Source organism: Nannospalax galili, unplaced genomic scaffold, assembly GCF_000622305.1.
Source record: "Nannospalax galili isolate Female #2095 unplaced genomic scaffold, S.galili_v1.0 scaffold24, whole genome shotgun sequence".
Classification (NCBI taxonomy): domain Eukaryota; kingdom Metazoa; phylum Chordata; class Mammalia; order Rodentia; family Spalacidae; genus Nannospalax; species Nannospalax galili.
In genome coordinates, this window is record NW_008352654.1 from 3,170,460 (window position 1) to 3,190,570 (window position 20,111).

Genomic DNA, 20,111 nt, shown 5'->3' on the forward strand with positions numbered 1-20,111 from the left:
GCAAAGTCAGATGTGGGTTTCTTTATGAGGAAGTCAGCTGCTCCCTCCCTCCCTCCCTTCCTCCCTCCCTTCCTCCCTTCCTCCCTCCCTTCCTCCCTCCCTCCCTTCCTTCCTCCCTCCCTCATTCCCTCTCTTTCAGAAAGCATATTTGAAAACTAGCAACAGATGTTCTTTAGACGAGTTATGATTTTAAAAAGCTTATAGGTTACAAAGCCAAAACCTGAAGGTTGGCCTGGACCTTGGAAGTCTAAGTACCTGGAGGTAATTCCCCAGAATTTAAGCTTGAGAGAATGGCCAGTACAGGGTGTGAACCAAGACCTTGTTACCCTGTCGTGTGCTACTCTGGGAGTGTGGGTCAGTTACTGACATTCCCTGCCCCTTAGCTGCCTCCTCTGTAACATGGAAATAACCACTCTGTCCTTCTGGGCTTGCTGTGAGTCTTAAATGAGATCAAGGGGTATGGGGTTGGCACTAAGCCTGTACCTTGTGAGTGGTCATAGGCCATCTCTGCCCCATTTGGACCAGTACAACATGTCTGTGATCACAGATGGCTAATCTGCGTTAGGGATTCCATCTGCAGCTATGTGAGGGGACATTTCTAACACTGTGAAGGTAACTGCCTATAAGAACTCATTAGCATCTGTGGAAATTATCAGAACACTGAGCCTCAGTGGTGACAGCAGCACTTGCTAGTGTTTCTCGAATCTGTTGCACACGGTTGCTAGGCTTGCCACGCTATCCCTTTCATTCCTCATATAACCCTATAAGGTAGGTGCTGTATCTCCCAGAGGACACCAAGGCACACAACACCTATGGACATGGAGCATAAATGTGAATTCATGAGTTGATTGTCATTTCTTGGGAAATCCTATTATGTAGGTCTTTGATTTTTTTTTTCCTGTCTCATCAGAAATGAAATCATTTTGCTTGTAGGAGAGAGGAAAGGGGAAAAGAAATGATGGAACATCTGCTAGGTGACACACGGTTTTCACACATGTGCCATGTATTCTCATTTTACAGAGGAAACAGGGTCAGAGAAGTTTGAGTGAACACTCTCAATGCCCACAGGAAGTTGGGAGGCTGAGATGTGGATAGGCTCAGATGCCATTCAACTCTCTCAGGACATTGGAACCCCAAAGGATGGATCCCAGGCATAGACTCTTGGATCCTTCTCATGGACCTACTGTTGATATCCCTTAAAGCTGTCAAGTCCATCTTATTATACAGTGGCTTTTCAGCAGTGATGAATGCATTAACAGGCCGTATCTTAGTCAGCTTGAACTGTCATAACAGAATTCCAGGCTGAGTGGCTTGAAAGACAGAAATTGACTTCATGCAGTGCTAGAGATGGAAGTCCAAGATCAAGGTGACAGCAGAGTTTGTGTCCTGCTAGGGTAACTGTCCTTGGGTTGCAGCAGCCATCTTTCTGTTCTGTTTTCCCACAGCCTTTTTCTATGTGTGTGGGCAGAAACTGTCTTCTGAGGACACTAATCCTATCATGAGGGCCCCCGTCTGTCCTCATGACCTCACCAAGCCCATTTCTCTCCCAAAGGTCCCAGCTCCAAATAACATCAGACTGAGGGGGAAGTAGGGCTTCAACATAAGAGTCTGGGGGATGTGGGGATACACTGCAGTCTATAGCAGACTTATTTACTCTACAAATCTCTTTGCTGACTTTTGTTATTTGTGATGGTTATAGGACCTTACCTTGCACTTTACAAAGTCTCAATGAGACTGTAATTGGCAAGCAAGTTTTAGTATAGGAAAAAAATCAAACATCACATTATTCAGTGATTTTCCTGTATCTTTCTCTTCTCAATCTGTGTCTCACCATCTTTCTTACTTTTCTGTTTTATTTTATTTATTATTTTTACTTTATGTGTATGAGTGTATTGCCTGCATGTGTATATGTGCACCATGCCATGCAATGCCCACAGAGGTCAGAAGGTGTCAGAACCCCTGGAACTGGACTTATGGACGGTTGTTAGCTGCCATGTGGGTGCTGGAAATCAAACCTGGGTCCTCCGTAAGAGCTGTCAGTGCTCTTAACCACTGAGCCATCTCTCCAGCCCCTTCTCTCTGTTTTTGAACTTGCTCCTCTTTTAAAAATAATGCTTTATGCCTGAAGTGAAAGTCTTAGAATGCATCCTGGCTCTTTGTTTTCTTTTGCCACCCACATCAACTGCCCCTCCGAAAATATGCTACATGCCTGTCTCGTTCTCTCCATCTTGTGGCCCACCATTGGCTTCTGCATGTGTCACTACAAGGCCTTATTCCTCTATTCCCCACCTCTATTCCTGCCTCTTGTAGTGTTCTCCACAGATACCCAAAGTGATCTTTTAAAGGGTGTGAAGTAGATCATGCCACACCTGTGCTCACACACGAGCACAATCTATGCTCCTTGCACTGGGCCCTCATGTTTGCTTCTTCTAGTGTGGTCAGCAGTATCAGCACCACCTGGGACCATGGTGACTAGCTCATCAAGATATGTACAGTGGTAGTGCTGATAGTCTCGCCCCCAGGAAACTCTTGGTCTCAGGCAAATCTTGAAGCTTGGTCATCTTACAGAGGAACTTGCCAGATGAGATCCCAGGTCTTACCTTGGATCTATGAATATCCAAACCGAATTTTAATGGAATCCCCTAAGTGATTTTCATTTATTTATTTTGTGTGCATGGAGGTGGGCACATGCCACTGCACATATATGGAGAGCAGAGGACAGTTGGCAGGTGTTGGGTCTCTCCCTTCATCATGTGGGCCTTGGGGATCAAATTCAGGTCACCAGGCTTGGCAGCAGGTGCCTTTACCCACTGAACCATCTTGACAGCCTCCCCAAATAATTTTCACAGTAGAAAATAATTTCCATTTGAGGAGCCCTGGCTTATGAGATCTTATGGGGCACAGGTCCTGCTACATAGGTCCTGAAGAAGAGTTGTATGTTGTGGTAGAATAGTACCTGGTAGGATAGCCAAGGACCACACTACTTGAGTTCAGAGCCAAGACAATCAGTTTAACTTTTGACATGGCAATGATGAAGATTTAATAGGTTAATTCATACAAAGCACAACATCAACAGAACATGTAATATAATGTGATAGAGCTGTCCCATGTCCTAGAAGAGCTGTGTGTTCTAGTTTGGATCTGAAATGTTCCTCAGAGGCCCACATGTTTAAGGGCTGGTCCTCAGCCCATGGGGCTATTGGGAGAAGATCAAACCTTTAGGGAGTGGACCTAGTGGGAAGAACTTAGGTCATTGGCGGTGGGGTATGGCCTTAAAGGGGATATTCTGACCCTTACTACTTCCTGTCTCTCTCACTTTGTTTCCTCGCTGCCAAGAGTGGAGCAGGCCTCTTCTGCCACACATTCCATGATGAACTATTACCATAGACCCAAAGCAACTGAGCCAAAATAAACACTTCCCTTTTCCTAAGTTGGTATCGTCTCGGGTATTTGTTACATCATGGAGACCTGATTAATACATCTGGGGGTCTCAAATGTGAGGGCTCATCAGAATCATCTGCATTTTTCATTATAGCCTGGAGAGAGCTGCATCCACTGATTCAGTGGGTCTGAGTCTGGCCTTGGAATGAACATTTTAACCTGTTCCCAGGTGAACCACTACTTCTAACTTTGAAGACTGATGTTCAGTCTATTTTCTTTTAATTCTTTTTTCTTTTAGAAGTACTAACTCAAGTACCTAGCCAAGAATCAAGTTGCACTGTTAAATCTAAGGCCTATGTTTGATTTTCAGTCTTTTAAATTGACATACAATTGTACACAATTTCAGGGCACTACAGGATGCTTTGAAACAGGCATGCATTATAGGATGTTCATATCAGCATAGGAATAGCTCTCTCCTCAAGTGTCATTTCTCGATGGTGAAAACATTCAAAATCCTTTCAACCTTAAAAAAATACATAGCACATTATCTTATCCAAAGTTGTGCTATTGTTATGTAGCCTAGGATGGCCTCCAACTTACAGCCTTCATGCTTCTGCCTCTCAAGTACTGATATTACAGGTGACCACCACCACATCCAGCTCAAGATAACTTTTTGTGTGCATGTGTTTGTGTGTGTGTGTGTGTGTGTGTTTGTGTGTGTGTAGGCCAAAGGTCAACTTTGGGTCATTTCTTAGATGCTGTCTACCTTGGATTTGTATGTGTGTGTGTGCACATGTATGTAGGGGTATGCATGCATTTGTGTGTGCTTGTAGATCAGAGGTCAACCTTGGGTCACTCCTTAGGTAACATCCACTCTGGTTTTTTGGTGTGTGTGTGTGTGTGTGTGTGTGTGTGTGTGTGTGTGTGTGTGTGTGGTGTATAATGTATGTGTGTGCATGTGTATGTGCAAGTATGCACTCAGATGTGTGCTCATGTGAGACATGGTTTCTCTGAGCCTAGAGTTCTCTATTGGCTAGATTGACTGTCTAGTGAGTTCTCAAAATCTTCCTGTCTCTGTCTCCCAGTACTGGGATTACTAGTACAGGCTGCCATCTCAGTTTTTATGACTGCTAGGGATTCGAACTTAGGTCCTCATGCTTGTGTGACAAGCCCACCAAGCCATCTCCCTAGCCTTCTGTGTTGTTTTTTGAGCTAGGATCTCTCATTGTTCTGGAACTCATGGATTAGGCAAGCGTTGAGATTACAAATACATACCTCTATGCCTGGCTTTTTTGCTTGGGTTCTGGGGATTGACTTTAGTTCCTCCTACTTGTACAACAAGCACTTTATCAACTGAGTTATCTTCCCTTACCTCTTTTCTTTGCTTTTGACTGGGGAGGGGTTTGGGACAGGGCCTGGCACTCACTATGTAGACCAGGCTGGCCTCAATCTCAGAGATTCACCTACCCCTGCCTCCTGAGTGCTGAGATTAAAGGTGTGCACCACCACCACACCCGGCTGACTTCAACTTTTCTTAATACTCTGTCCCATGTTGCAAACTTCTCTGACTCCCAGCACCTACCTCCTGTCTTGCCCTCTAGGTACATCCTTCTGCCTGGGCCATCATGTATGGACTTTGCTGCCTTTTGGTCCCCTGGTCTCTTGGTTGTTTCCTAACCCTCAGGCCTTAAGCACAAGGCTCAGCCGTTTCTTTAAGTACTCTATTTTTTCTTTTTTCTGATGGGCACAGAAAAATGTGGATCCGTTTTCAGACAGAGATCAGAGGTATAGGTGATGAGGAGAAATGGAAGGATGGTGGGCTGGACCAAGAAGAGGGTGGCGGTGACTGGCTGAATTCTAATTACCATGATGGTAATATCACAACAGCTTCAGGATATGGAGCTTATCCAGCTCTGACACACCAAGGCTTCCTGAACAACTCTAAGGGGAATGATCCCATTTCATTCAGAGCAGTATTGACACATCTACTCTTTTTAAACATATTTTTAATTATTTTTATTTTGTGTGTATGAGTGTATAGCCTGCATGTATGTGAGTGCACCCGTGTCATGCAATGCCACCGAGGTCAGAAGAGGGCATTGGATTCCCCTGGAACTGGAGTTAAGGATGGTTTGTAGCTGCCATGTGGGTGCTGGGAATCGAACCCAGGTCCTCTGCAAGAGCAGTCAGTGCTCTTAACTGCTGAGTCATGTCTCCAGCGCCCACATTTACTCTTGATTGCTTTCCCCTTTTATGGATTCATGGAATTACAATAATAAATTCCTATGCCAGGGCATGAACTGACTTATATGGCTTCCGCTGGACAACAGAAATACCTCACTGTGATTTCCCTGACTCTGAGAACGCTTGTAGCTTCCCTTGGTCTTTCCCTTACTTTCTCAAAATGCCAGTGACAGACCCAGGGTTGCTAGATCCCAACTTGTAGCTTAAGGCTAAACCACACAGGACATTATTCTGGGTCCTATAGCACCAGAATTGGTGATGAGGTGGCCAGACCCCTGGAAAACTGTTGCTGTCTTTTGTCTACCTGCACATTGTAACCCTAATCAAATACTGGCAAGCATCTCTTACCTGTAATGCATAGACCAGATGTGTTTGGAATTTGGGTATTTTGTTTTTTTCAGATTTTGGAATATGTATATGTATATATATATATGTATATATATATAATGATGAGGTATTTTTGGACCAGACCCAAGTGGACATTGAATTCATGTAATGTGCTAAACATGCTATGTACTTGGATTGCAGCTAAATCTTATGCAACATCTTAGTGACCCTGAATTTTGACTTCAATCTGTCACATGAGGTTAAGGGTGAAATTTTCTACTTGTGGTATTATGCCAGTACCGAATAAGCTTTGGATTTGAATCTTGGAGCATTTCAGGTTTTGGAGTTCAGGATTAGGGGTGGTCAATCCACGTGGCCATCAAGATGGACATGTTGATATGAGCAGGTGTTTTCTGTATTTGCAGTACAGTTTTTTAGGAGTAAAGACAAGGTTTGAGCTAAGGTAGAGTCTTGCATTTGCTAAAGATGGAGGAAAAGGAGGAAGGCATGGGGTGGGAGGGTTAGCAGTAAATAGTAAGAGCCATAGTAAGGGCCTGCTCCCTCACTGGGTTCTTGGCAGGAGACAGAGACACAAGACTCTGAGGCCAATTGAGTCTGGGAGTCGAAGTCCCTCGGCTTCTAACTTACCAGGAAATGCTTCTAGGTGAGGACTCCTGTATGGGGAGACCCAGCTTTCTTCCCTTTGATGGCTGGACCTGTTCTTTTCTCTACTCTTTTTGTCCCTGAGATGGACAGGTCTGGTACTTGCTTAGGGCAGGTCACTTTGCCCTCAGTTTCCCCTTATCCTCCAAAAGAAGTCTATGAAGATGTGCCCATCCTTCATTAAGTATTTTTTGTTAGCCTGGTGACAATCCTGTGTATAGGTGCCAGGATCACAGAGAAGAAACAGCATGCCTGCCCTCAGGGAGCTACTGGCTAATTGGGAAAGATGAAATATGAAACAACTGAAGCCCGCATCCCTCAGGGTTGGGACCAATTCGCTTTCCTGTCTTTTTCTTCACACTATTATAATCCTCGAATAATAGACCTAAAGGACCTTAAGCAGTCCTCTAACACAGTCTCTCCTCTAGACAGGCTGTGCAGCCGGCCTAGGGCCTCTCCCTGTGAGCAGAAGCCTCCTCAGAGATGCCTTCCGTCTAACCCTTCCTTTAACTGTCTCCCTATCTTCATTTCTAGTCTCCCTATGGCACGTGCTGCCTTCCAGTTCACTTTGTCTCGTGATGTCCTTGACGATGCAGAGTGTGGCAATTTATCAGTCTCATCCATAAACTTGAAGACTTATTAAATTATCCCGGGCCTTCCCTTCTCCTGACAGATTAATCTCAGATCTGGGATCCATTGTACATGGGCATCCCTCCCCATCCTTACCCTCCTTTCGTAGTGTTGTTGTACTCAGTGCTGGATAACCACATGGCACAAGAACAGGAATGAGTTCTCAGTCATTGAGAACCGGTGTGTGTACCCCGGTGTCCACTTTCCAGTGAAACTCTTGCATCCCCTCTGTCTCTGTGCATCCTGGGTAAAAGGCTTTGTTTGTCTTCTTCCTCGAGCCCTGAGCAGGGTCTGATTGCTGTGAGGTGGCCAAGAACAAGCCTGAATGGAATCCTAACACTTTTATTCCTTGGATCTGTGGGATTTATTTTTTCATCAGTTCTAGGGAAGCAGGCTTTGGGGAAAATTTATATGAGTAAACACGTAAGGAGTCGGGTGAGCGCAAGCATGGGAATTAAGGCCATTTATCGAGGCTTTGATGCTCTGCTTGCCCTCTGGTCCAGCCTTCCCCACAGTCTTGATCACGCCACTTTTAACCCTCTCCTGGCTCTGTTCCACATTGGGCTGCTCCCATCCCTGCCCAGCTGCCTTCCCTTCCCTGCTTGCTCCCTGCCTCCCTGCCCCTCCCACAGCCCTCATTAAAGGCTGGGAGAAGGTAGCGGATGTGGCAGTGGCCTCCAGCTGAGGCCTTCTCACTGATTCTGAAGGGAAGGCACGTCAGTTTATGCCCTCCCTCCTCACCCTTCCTAGTCTCCAAAGCTGCCTCCTCCAGCCTGTCCTGTCCACTGTGTTGTCTACAGCCAACCCGGGGCTGCCTTTCTGCATGCCCTCTTTGCCTCTCTCCCCTTCTCTTCTAAAGACGCGGCCACACAGCCAAGTGGCACTGGGCTAGGATGCTTTACACTTGAGAGATGAAGTAATAACAGGTGGCAAGAGCAGAGGCTGCTGGAGCCCAGGATTCCAGTTGCCATGGAAACATGTCAGACCTGTGGAGGGACACGAGAACTGTCAGCCATGGAGGGTGGTGGGGGAACAAGTGAGAGGGGTGAGGAGAGGCACATCTTTTTTCTGGAGGGCTCTGCTTATGGCTCCCCAGTTTCCCAGGAGCTGTACACCCCAATCAAGCAGGCACTGGACAGACAGGTGCAGAACAGGAGCCGGAGCTCAAGCTGGTTGGTGAAGTTGAACATGGCCACATGCTTGTGCACACCAGGCCCTGGCAGGCAGCCTGAGCATCTGCTCAGAATGGGAGGCCATGCCTTTGTATATATGCCAGGATGGAGCCTTGACTTCAGGCCTGCTTCCTCTTTCTCCAGGACACCTGGGATGTGGTTCTTATCTCTGCGACCCCAGGAGAGAGGCTATTGCTGGTGAACAGACTGCTCTACTCATCATTCTGTTCATGAGTGGCAGGCACATTGCAGCAGAGATGGCATTGAGAGGGGGAAGACAGCTTTGTCTGGGTGGTGGTGGCGTGGAAGATTTGGAACTTTATTTTTCAAACATAGGAAACCCAATTTAACTCCTAAGTCCTGCAGCACACTAATACCTGCACAGCGTGCCTGCTTTCCCTTCTCTGAGCATGGCAGCTAGTCTTTGGATTTTAGTTTTCTCATCTTTCAAACAATTCCTAGTTTACATAGGCTCTAGAAGAACCAGTGAAATAGTCTATGTAAAGCATGTATGATGGGCACCTGCTTCTCTTCCTTTTTCTTGCATTGAGTTATTTGAATATTCCTCTCATTTCTGCAGTCTAGTCAAGGTGTGAGCTTGACTTAAGAAACTCCTCTCATGAGCCCCTGGAATTCTCCAGAGAAGTGGTTTCACAGACTGTCTAACAATAAACAGGGCCACCCAGGATGAATTACTGTGGTGGGGACATTAAGTTCAAAAGGAATTTCTGCTTTTATCAGGTCACTCACAATTTTTATCACTTTGAGCTTTGTAATTAACATATTGGGTAAATCAAATTGACTGGAAAGAGATTTCGGAAATGGGAATGCTTGATATACAAGGTGTGGCCAGGAAGTGTTTACCTGTAGACCTCTTGGAGGCAGAGAAGCATGATTGGAGGTAGAATCTCTGGGGATTGTGGATAACGGGGCCTGAATTCCATATCCTCTCTATAACTGACTCCTGGAGCCAGCATCTTAATCTTTTTGGATTTTGGTTACCTCTTTGTTCATATAATTCCTGTTTGAATTGGTAAGAACCAGTGAACCAGCAGGAGTGGAAGCCCCACCATAGATCTGTAGCATAGGAGACAACTACTTCTTTTCTTAGCAAGCAATTGAGCCACAGGGAGGCTGAGTGGATAGATGTGACCTGGTATCACTTCTCAAGAGATATAAGTTATGGTTGTATCTTTTTTGGAATGATTGTTTTGTTAGTCAGACTTTTGTTGCTCTGATGAATACAATTTAAAGGAGGAGAGACTTACATTGGCTCACAGTTTCAGAGGGTTCAACCCAGAGATTCTTGGTTTCTGGGATAATGATGAGGCAGAATGTCGAGAGGGCTTAGTGGTAGGCTTAGTGGCCCAGAGCTGTCTAACTCAGGGTGGCCAGGAAGCAGAGCAGCATAGCAGGAAGGGGTCGGGGTCATGACATGTACCCAGTAACCTACTTTCTCCAGTGTGGCTCCACCTTCCACAATTCCACTACTTCCCAATAGACTATTTGAATTTTGAACCTATTAATGGTTAAATCATTGATCCAGTCAGAGCCCTTGTGGTTCAGTCACTTTCCCTAAAACCCTATCTCAGGATACTGCTGCATTGGGAACCACAACACATGGGACTTCATATCCAAACCATATCCAAACAAACTGTTGTGTACAGCGTTATTGGGCTATCCACTCTTGCACACTCTGTGAACTGACTGTGAGCCCATGTATTTGGACACGGACCAACTCTTTGAGGAGTCAAGATAGTAATCAAGGACAGTGAGTGATATCCAGAGTGAAAGATAGCTATGCCACAGGGAAAGCCAATGACATTCACCATACTCATAGGGAGATCTTGGTGATGTCTGCTTACATCTTTGTCATCCTTTTCTGAGCCATTGTTGGTCACCATTTCTAGCATGCAAGACATGTAGGTGTGTGAATATACTGAAGGAAAGACAGAATGTGGCTCATTTAGTATGGAGAGGTGAGTCAGATCTGCATGTGTGTCAAGAAAAGGGTTGTAACAACAGTGCTATCTGAATGCTTCCCCACCAGGGCATGACTGGGAACTGGGAGAAAACTTGTGCTCTTAAATCAATCCTCAATACCAAAAAATATAAGAGAATCATATTATAAGCTATTGGTTCATACTTTGCCATTTCATCAGGACAGGAGAATGCTATGAGCTCATTGCTGCAGGAAGAGAGCAGGGGCTACAGCAAAAATAAAGCTATTCCAGTCACCTCGATCCCTCCTTCTCTCTCTCCCCTCCTTTCCCCCTCCCTCCCTCCTCTTTCTCCTCTTCTTCCTCACCGCCTCTCCTCTTCTCTTCTCTTTTTTATTTATATAAGTAAGAGTTGAATCCAGGACCCGATTCATGCTATGCTTTGCCACTGAACTAGATCTAGCCCTTGTTGTCAGTTTCTGTACTGGACCATTGCTGGATCAATGGTCCACTCCCAGTTCTGCATACGCTGGCCCACATGCAGGATTTTAGCATCCCTCTGCTCCCTTAGACAGGTACTTTGTCTAACAGAAAATTCTCTTCTTTAGATGGATTTGTTCCTTTGGTTTTTCAACATAGGTTATTTCTTCCATCAATATCTTCTTTACTAGATAATTTCAGGACTGAACCGAGGGTCTCATGCATGCTCAGCAAGTGATCAGGTGCTTTACCACTGAACTACATTCCCAGCCATCTATCTATCTATCTATCTATCTATCTATCTATCTATCTATCTATCAACTATCTATCTATCTATCATCTATCTACTTAAATTTTGAGACAGGGTCTAAGTGGCTAAGACTTGCCTTTTTAACAAAGCAGGCCTTGAATGTGTGATTCTGCAGCCTCAGTCTCCTAAGAACTGGGGTTGCAGGACTGGACCACAAGGACCAACTTGAAGCTTTTGATTCAATATGACATTCTACCTATGGTCTCTCTTTTTAAAATAAAAAAATTATTTCGTGTGTGTGTGTGTGTGTGTGTGTGTGTGTGTGTGTATCTCTGTGTCTGCAGAGGTCAGAAGAGGGTGTCATATCCTCTGGAGCTGGAGTTAAAGGCAGTTGTGAGCTGCTTGAGATGGGAGCTGGGAATGGAACTCGGGTCCTCTAGAAGAACTTTTAACTGCTCTTAATGCTCTTAACCACTGAGCTATCTCTTGGTGATGAATACTGTAAAGAATGATCTGGAAGTTCTTATTCTCTGTATTTTGCTTGCACACACACATCATCATCCTCATCATCATCTTCATCATCATCATCATCATCATCAAGGGGCAGAGTGAATTGAAGACAATAATTTTTTGTTGTTGTTGCTTAAATACTTTGAGAATGAGGAAGAAATATGACACTGTAGGAAGTCTGTGCAGGAAGAAGTCAGACTGAGCCCCCGAGACTGTTTTGGGATGATGTACTTGAGAGTCTGTCATTGCTTGCATGTGGGAAGCTACCTCAGCTGTGATCATCACTGCTTATCTTATATCTCATTCACCTCAATCATGAAACTCTGCTCCTAAATTGAATATTATTCCACCTCTAGTTTATATTTTCCACTTACTAGATTTTAGTGTATCTCTTGATAAGTAAACCCTGAGTCTATTTGCTTCCTAAACATGCTTAGATTTTTCTCTAGAAAGCACTAAAAATGGAGAAAGGGGCAGTTGAAGGAGAAGGAAGAAAGGGAGATTGGTACTTCAGACTTGGGCAAAGCACGTTTCATAAGCAGAAGAATTTTTATAGCTGTCCTGGCCTTTGGCAGGTATTTGTAAAGCTGTTCTGTTTGCCACACAGATGTCTTTGAGATCCAGTCATTCGTTAAGGAAGGAAAGCCCATACTCAAGACACCACAGAGGGTGGCCCTCTCCTCTGCCTCCCCCAAACAGCCAACACTTTCCTTGCAGAGAATTGTCTGCCTCCCTGAAGATGGAAATCAGTGACTTAGAAACTGATTAAACAATCCAAATAGCAACTGATAAATGGATTAACCCTCCGTAATGTAATTCTGCTAGCCTTTGTCTTCCGCCTTCCCCAGGTAAGTTTTCTATTCCTGGAGGCAAAGCAGAGGCATGGAGGAAGAGAAGGCCAGAGGGAATCACATTAAAGGGGGTGAATCCGTTTATCACTTACAGTCTGGCTGGTATTTCTGCTCACGTATCTGCTTCCTTTTTACAGATTTGTACCCTACGGGACTCTGATTAATGTTAGCCAGTGAATAATGAAAGATAGCAGTAGACATGGGGGATGCGAAGGAAGAAGATGCCCTGGTGGTTAAGGCTGATTCCACAAATGGAGAGACTTTTCTTTTTAGTGGCAATCAGGGAGTGTGAGTGTGACAAAACAATGTCTACAATATAAAGAGAGAAACAAGGAAAATGGAAACATTTCTCCTATGCAAAGAACCCGTCCAAGGCTTTTCATCCAGCCCCTAGTAGCTGGGGATGATTTTGGAGCTTCAAGGCATGTGTTAGTATCACAGGGCTTTGTTTTCAAGGTCATGTCTGAAGAGTTTCTGCCTTTGTTTTGACATCCAGCAGGGGTAGGTCATAGGGCTAGTGCGTTCAGTCACTTGTGGAGATCTTAAACTTCAGGCTATGTTTAGGTTATGTTTACATATCCTCACTCACTCATCATTCCATCCATCTCTGGCACAAAACTGAACTCAATACCTAGTAAATCTGTATCCAGTTACAATTCTAGTCATCTGAGGTCTTCAGATCGAGCTTTTCCATGATCAACAAGTCTGAACTTCCAGAAGTTGAGACTGACCAAAACCAGACACTTCTATATCTGTCACAGTGTTCATAAAAATCCTTGATACTCTCCAGTGTGCTCTTTAGAGGGGACCAGCTACTGATACGTTTTCCTTTCTAGGGACAGGAGCAAAGTCTCCTGAATGAAAACACCTTTCTTAAAAGCTAGGTCCAGGCATTGGACCTCTTTTTCTAGTCACTGCTCTATATGATTTCCACCTGATATTTTGGGACCTTGACTTGGAAAGCTACCTGTGCAGGTTTAAGAGAAGTTTACTTGACCAACACTGCTTCTAAGGGGCAAGGTGGTTTCTATAAAAACAGAACTGGAAAAAATTGAAAAAATTAAATTCTGGATGACTTGCAAGCCATTGGTATCATTGAACCAAGAAGGATTAAACAAACAAACAAACAAACAGAAAACTAGCCCACATCACCCCTTGGTTATAACAAGATGTTATAGTCTAAACTTAATATTCTTTCTGGAATGAATTCTGCCACACTCTTGTAGAAGAGGGGGCAACATTTCAGCCTAAAACTGGAATTGTTTCTCAATGTTTCCACAGCCCAGAAAGGACCAGATGGGACAGTCATTCCCAATAACTACTGTGACTTCTGCTTGGGGGGTTCAAACATGAACAAGAAGAGTGGGCGACCTGAAGAGCTGGTGTCCTGTGCAGACTGTGGACGCTCTGGTGAGTGTGGTCCCTTCCTGCATTGTGTGCTGTAGACCAGGACTCCTTCTACTCGGATTCTTCTGCCATCTCTTGGTGGTGGGGGAAGGAGATGAGAGGGGAGAAGTGACAGTGGTGATGACTTCGAGTGGAGAGGGGTTTTCAGGTCATTTTTATGTTTTTCTTCTTTGGGTCTTAAAAATCAAAAGCTGTTTTCTGGGTCCCAGGGGGAGGGCAAGGAGAAGGTTTTGACTTGTATTTATTTCTTCCATGAAGTGGACATTACTTGGTGTGTATAGTTCTGGTCAGTACTGAGGTAGACTGGAGATACCAGGCAACATACTATCTTATCCTGGATGATGGCAATACCTGGGACAACCCCAGAGAGTATAGTAAATGAATATTAGGAAAGCAGCTGCATTCTTGAATTGGGGGATTCACAGATCCCTGGACTCCTGAGTAGTGGCATGTACCTACCATCCATTGGTCTCCCATCCCATCTTTCCACATAAATCAAGGAGGCATGAAGGCAGGCATCCCTGGAAGTAATCTGGAGTTGACCTGGCATACTGTTTTCATCTTTAACCTATCTGAAGACTTGGTCTTGTTCCCTCATTCTTAAAACGAGTTTGAGTCTTGGCTGAGGATTGGTTTCCAGATGTAGCTAAACCATTATTTTTTGCCTGATCATGATTTGTTTGGTGTTAGCGCCCCCCCACCCCCATTTTTCTATATCAAACTAAACCAGAGCACAAGGCAGGGAGGAAAGATGATGTCAGATGCCATCTTTAGTCACATCAGCTGCTCTCTGAAGGCAAAATGCTTTGGGTGATGGGTCCAGAGTGAGAAGCCATTTCTTCTAATACTTTTAACTCAATAGCATTTCCAGTTCAGTCCTGAAGTAGGACTGCGATGACCTCATCTTGGTTTTCTGCAGCAACCCAGTTCTTCCTTGCAGTGCCCATAAATCTTACCTTTGACTCTTCCCTGGTTTGAAGCTGGGTTGTTTAGGGTTCTAGACTGCCTGGAGTGGCAAACTAGTAATTGGAAAAGGACTTGGTGTCCATGACATACAACCTTCACATTTAACTCTCAAGGACCCTGCTAGGGCAGTCCTTTTGTACAATTCTGTCAATTATTTATGGTCTAAACATATCTAACGTTGACTTTTTACTCTACTGCTTCTGCCTTGGAAGATACAATCCTGTGATAGAGGACTCTAGTTTTTAGACACTTAAAAAGAAATTCAACAAATGGACTTCAGCTCAGTGGTTTTTGTTTTAAGAGCAAGCACTCAGATATCTCTTCTGCCCCAAACAAGGCCAACTTGGTGGAGTGACACCCTGAGCAAAGGTGTATGGGACTGCTATAGGTTTGAGTGGGTTGGAGAAGGCAGGTTTAGAGTTCTAGCTGCAGATGGTTAGCATTGCTCCCTTTTCTTCCCAACAAAAGATGAGGTATTGGATGTGATCCACGGGCGACAGAAGTGGGAAGCTGGCTTTTTCTACACCAAGCCTCTCTTTCTGTTACCTTCACTCAGCTTTTCTTTCCCTGGTTCTGTCTGCTCTGTGCCCAAAGGGTCATTTTTCACCAGCCTAGATATTCTCATTGTAACTGCCTGGAATTAATCTGGTGGATCATTTATAAATACCTGACTGATATTCCCAAAATAGTTACCACATGGGTGGCACTTAGCCTATGGGGTGTGCTGTTAAGACAGGTGTGTGAATACTTCTGGGCCTCCCCAGGGTCCTTCCAGAGAAGAGTATGAGGTTGGAAACCTGAGATTCCCTGCTCAGCTACCCACTGCCCCTGGTCTGACCCTGGCACCATGGGAGGGACATCACTATGGTACGAGGAGGAAGTCCTGGGTTCCAATAGAAAGTGAAAAATTTAACCCTTTTACAGATTTTAGGTTACTGCAGTTTACTAGGATTTTTTGAAGCCCTGTTTCTCAGCTTTTACTGTGTTTTGCATTAGTTTTGACGGTGTGAACTTAGTTACTGGTAACTAAGACCTGGGTATTTTTAGTGGTTATGTGAGAAAATTCCTCCAGGGGTTAAAGAAAATGAGGAACTCTTATGAGCTACCACTTATCAGGCTCTCCAACTTCTCTTGGCTTTCAGTGCAAATGAACTACATGGTGTAAGGGTAGAACTGAAAAGGTTTTGAAAGAATGGGATTAGAAGCAGGGGAAAATAAAAATAAAATGGATGGAGGCTTAGCCGACTTGAATGGGTTATCTGACAATAATACCTTGGTAAAGCTGACTGTCAAAGTGAAGGCAAACATTGTTCAAAGAAATGTCAACTGAAACTGTAAAGAAACGCCAACGAGGCTTTAAAACCACCAAGGAAAAGCATTGTGCGAAGCATTGTTGAATGAGTGCGTGTGCCTCTGCGCGTGCAGAGAAAGCCACCATGCTGCATCTCGTGCTGTCGGGAGCTGTGGACATATGTATTATGGTAGGGATCAGGCATTTTTCAGGGAAATGAAATCTTCTTCCTGGAAATATGTGCTTTGTCCTAAATTCGTCACCAGGTGATACACCCGGTTGGTCCCTTTTGATATAACAATGACATACTGTCTTGCAATATATTAGGAATAACACTATAATGACATAATGAGAGTATTAATGATGCTGTCTGTTGCTTAACCCATGTGCTGATATATTCATCATACATGTCAGCTCATTTGGGAGGAGAAGGCAGGAAGGAGAAGGAGGCAGCGGCCGCAGCACGCACCACGGAGGACTTATTCGGTTCCACGTCAGAAAGTGACACCTCAACTTTCTACGGCTTTGATGAGGACGATTTGGAAGAGCCTCGCTCCTGTCGAGGACGCCGCGGTGGCCGGGGCTCGCCCACAGCAGATAAAAAGGGCAGCTGCTAAGCCCGTGGGACAGACTGTCTGGCCAATTAGCCACCCCTCTGACTCTGGTCCTTGTTCTGGTTCTGATATATATATATATAGATATATATATTTTTAATGAAAGACGACTTGGGTTTTTCCCTTTCTCCTTGCTTTCTCCTCCTGCCTTCCGTGTGTCCCTCTCCCCCATGCCATCCTTCTATTTGGGTTATATACAACAGAAGCGCAAACTACTGAAAGAAAACAGAACAACAAAAGAGCAGGATGACAGTTCTCCAGAGAGATGGCATCATGGTGGGCTATTTATTTTATTTTTAATGAAAGACGACTTGGGTTTTTCCCTTTCTCCTTGCTTTCTCCTCCTGCCTTCCGTGTGTCCCTCTCCCCCATGCCATCCTTCTATTTGGGTTATATACAACAGAAGCGCAAACTACTGAAAGAAAACAGAACAACAAAAGAGCAGGATGACAGTTCTCCAGAGAGATGGCATCATGGTGGGCTATTTATTTTCCCTAGAAATAGGAAGTTAAGCAGATTTTTTTTCTTTTTGCTGGGGCAGGGGGAGGGGAATCTTTTTGACACAGCAGAGTTGATTTCTTCCATTTTCATATTTATTGGCAAAATGAAGAGAAGAGGAACACTAGGTTTGGAAACAAAGAACAAATAACATTAACAATTATTATTTATATATGCTAGCTATTATTGGATTAAGATGAGAGAGAGAGAGAGAGAGAGAGAGAGAGAGAAGGGATATCAAAGAAATGGACTAGTATTTTGTTTTGAGGCAAGTCACTGGGGGAGGTTCTCAGTGGGAGATGGTTGCACTTTCTGTGTCCTATGGAGTTGGTGACTCCCCACAGTAGACCCTTCCCCATGTCTCCTTCCTGACCTTTCCATCTTTCTCTCTGCTTGTGAGAAAAATGGCAGCCATCCCAGAGAAGCCTGGGGCTGCCTGCATCTGGCCTCCCTCCAGCACCAGCCCTGACCAGCAGCTGCCTTCTCCCTCGGCTCCTCGCCTCTGTTGAGCGGAGCTGCTATTTCCTGTTTGCTGGGTTTTCCTCACTTTTCTCCTGGTGAAGAGCAGCCTCCAAATTCAGGAATGGAATATAAGCAAGTCACAGGCTCAGCAATGACAGCAACCGGGACTCAGAAGGAAGAGTCATACTTCTCAGTGTATCTCCCCTCCCCTCGCCCCTGTTTGAAAACACGTAACTGCCCATTGGATGATCAAGTCTTCCATATTTCTTCTATTTTTTTTTTATAGTGCCTGCCAGGCACTTTGTTTTATCTTTCTAATAGCACTTCCTGAAATAAACCAAAGCAACACTTGTCCAAGGCCTCAGGGATGGAGAAGACCGTCCACCTCATTGGCAGTCCCTGAGAACAGCTGTGAGGCCCTGCCCTAAAAGGTATGTCCTGGCTGATCTGTTTCACCATGAGGGCAAAACCATCATAGTTTTGGTTTGTTTGTATGTCCATTTTTTAGTTTTCTTTCTTTGTCTCTTTCCTTTGGTTCCTCCAAGCTTGCTCTTTTGTTTTTCTGAGTTCTCCCTGTTTAGCGTGGGAGTGAACAGAGTGTCTGGCTTGTGTGTGCATGCTGGTCCACGTGTTGGACTGAGACTGGCTGGGGGATGGGAGGGGCTCTGTAAGGAGAATGGCGGCTTCCGGGTTCTGGCTTTGGGCTTCAACTGCAAGAGAAAGTGGCTGGGGTGATGCTTGGCTGACTGTTTCCCTTGGTTAAATGTGGAAGTGAAATCTGTTGGCTCGGCTAGGAATAAGGCAGAGCCACAGGGTACTGCATGTCTAGGGTAGCATTTTGGGCTCTGGGTGCCTGTTTCACAGCTAAGGAGCTGATTCTAAATTAAAGACCTCTGGGCTGGCAAGATGGCTCAATGGGTAAGGGTGCTTGCTGCCAAGCCTGGGTTGGATCCATCACACCGACATGGTGAAAGGAGAGAATTGACTCCTGCAAGTTGTCCTCTGACCTCCACATGTGTGCCATGCCATGGTGTGCACACATACACAGACACACATACCACACCACACCACACAAATTTAAAGACCCCTGATTAGGCACAACCACTCAACAGGGTTATTTTGAAGATTTGGAATTCCCATGAAGTATGGCCAAGATCTTGGGCTTCTGTGAGAACCTATGGCTATTTGTCTTTCATGGAGAGATCTTTCTGGTTGCTTGGTCGACAGGCTGCTTGTAAGTATCTGAGTGAGGAGATCTGCTTCGACAGTCCAGCCTTTGCAGATCTCCCAGAATTAGACCACGCATTAGAACACTCATAAAATAACAAATCAATCCAGCAAAAGCAAAGACATGGAGATAAACCCACAGATGGACCTTTCGAGTTTCTGGTAACTTAAGATGGAAAGAACTTTTACCCTCCTGTTTCAGATGGATCTGTGCTTACCTGAATTGCAGTCTTAGTTTTGAAAGAGTGGAAATAACACTACCACACGTTTTGAAGATATTTGCCTAATCTGCCTGTGGTCCTGTTTCTGGGGAATGGAGCATAAATTCCCGATGTGATAACATCTGTGAATGAGCCACTAGTTGGTTCCAGTAGGTTTCTGCTCTTGCTACCACTTTCCACCACTGTGCTTTCTTCCTTTTATTCAGACTTTGGACCTGTAGGCTTATGATTTTTCACTGCTGACACATGGGCTTCCATGCCAGTAAAAAGCATATCCAGTCTACACAATCATTTGAGCTCTTGCCTAGTTGTTCATGGTCTTAGAATTACTAGGGATAACTTGACTTTGAACTTGGGATATTTAAAAAATCCATCATTAAAACAAGTTATCAAAAAGCCACTTAACTTCTAGAGTCTTGCTTGCAGTTCTAATAGGGAACCAGTAGTTTAGATGTGTCTAATAAGCTAACTCCTGTGACAGTATTTATCTGAGAGTGACTGTTGCTTGTCTGATTTACTTTTACTAGAAATAGCCTGATTTTCAGTTTTTCTTGCTGAGACAGTAGAGCTCCTCACCGTTCTCCACTGGCATGGCGTGTGCCACTTCCCACTGTCTGAACATCTTACTTTGCTTTTCTTACAGCAATAGCATCTTTAAACAGACTTGGAGTTTGTATTCTTTAATGAACAAATAAAAAAGAAACTAGGAGAAACTTTGAAGATGATTGAGTCAAATCTTTCACCTCTCAGTTAAGGAAAGTCAACCTGGAGAGGTTAATTGAGCTGGGTTTGAGAGAGTGGAGCAGACGTTGCTTTGGAGGCGAAGATCTTAAGACGAAGGAAAAGTGCTTTAAGAAAGGAGGCGTAGGAGGAAGAAGCCAGCTGTCTTAGGTTCTGACAACTTGATGGTGTTGATATTATGTCTTTATTCCCCTTCTCCAAAGAACACAGTGGGTGAACATGTATGTGTTGGGTGC

The 20,111-nt window shown here is 44.6% G+C and overlaps 1 protein-coding gene across 2 annotated transcripts in view; it reads left to right on the forward strand.

Moving 5' to 3' along the window:
• The window catches only part of Dpf3 (double PHD fingers 3), a 297,152-nt gene that overhangs the window by 217,260 nt on the left and 59,781 nt on the right, over positions 1–20,111 (forward strand). The window contains exons 8-9 of one of the 2 annotated variants that reach the window (XM_008849804.1): positions 13,730–13,858; positions 16,527–16,852. In XM_008849804.1, coding sequence (XP_008848026.1) covers positions 13,730–13,858; positions 16,527–16,729 — 332 coding nt within the window. In that variant the 3' untranslated portion in view covers positions 16,730–16,852. Of the gene's footprint in view, positions 1–13,729; positions 13,859–16,526; positions 16,853–20,111 lie in introns of those variants that run through there. The other variant, XM_008849803.2, reaches the window with a different exon arrangement.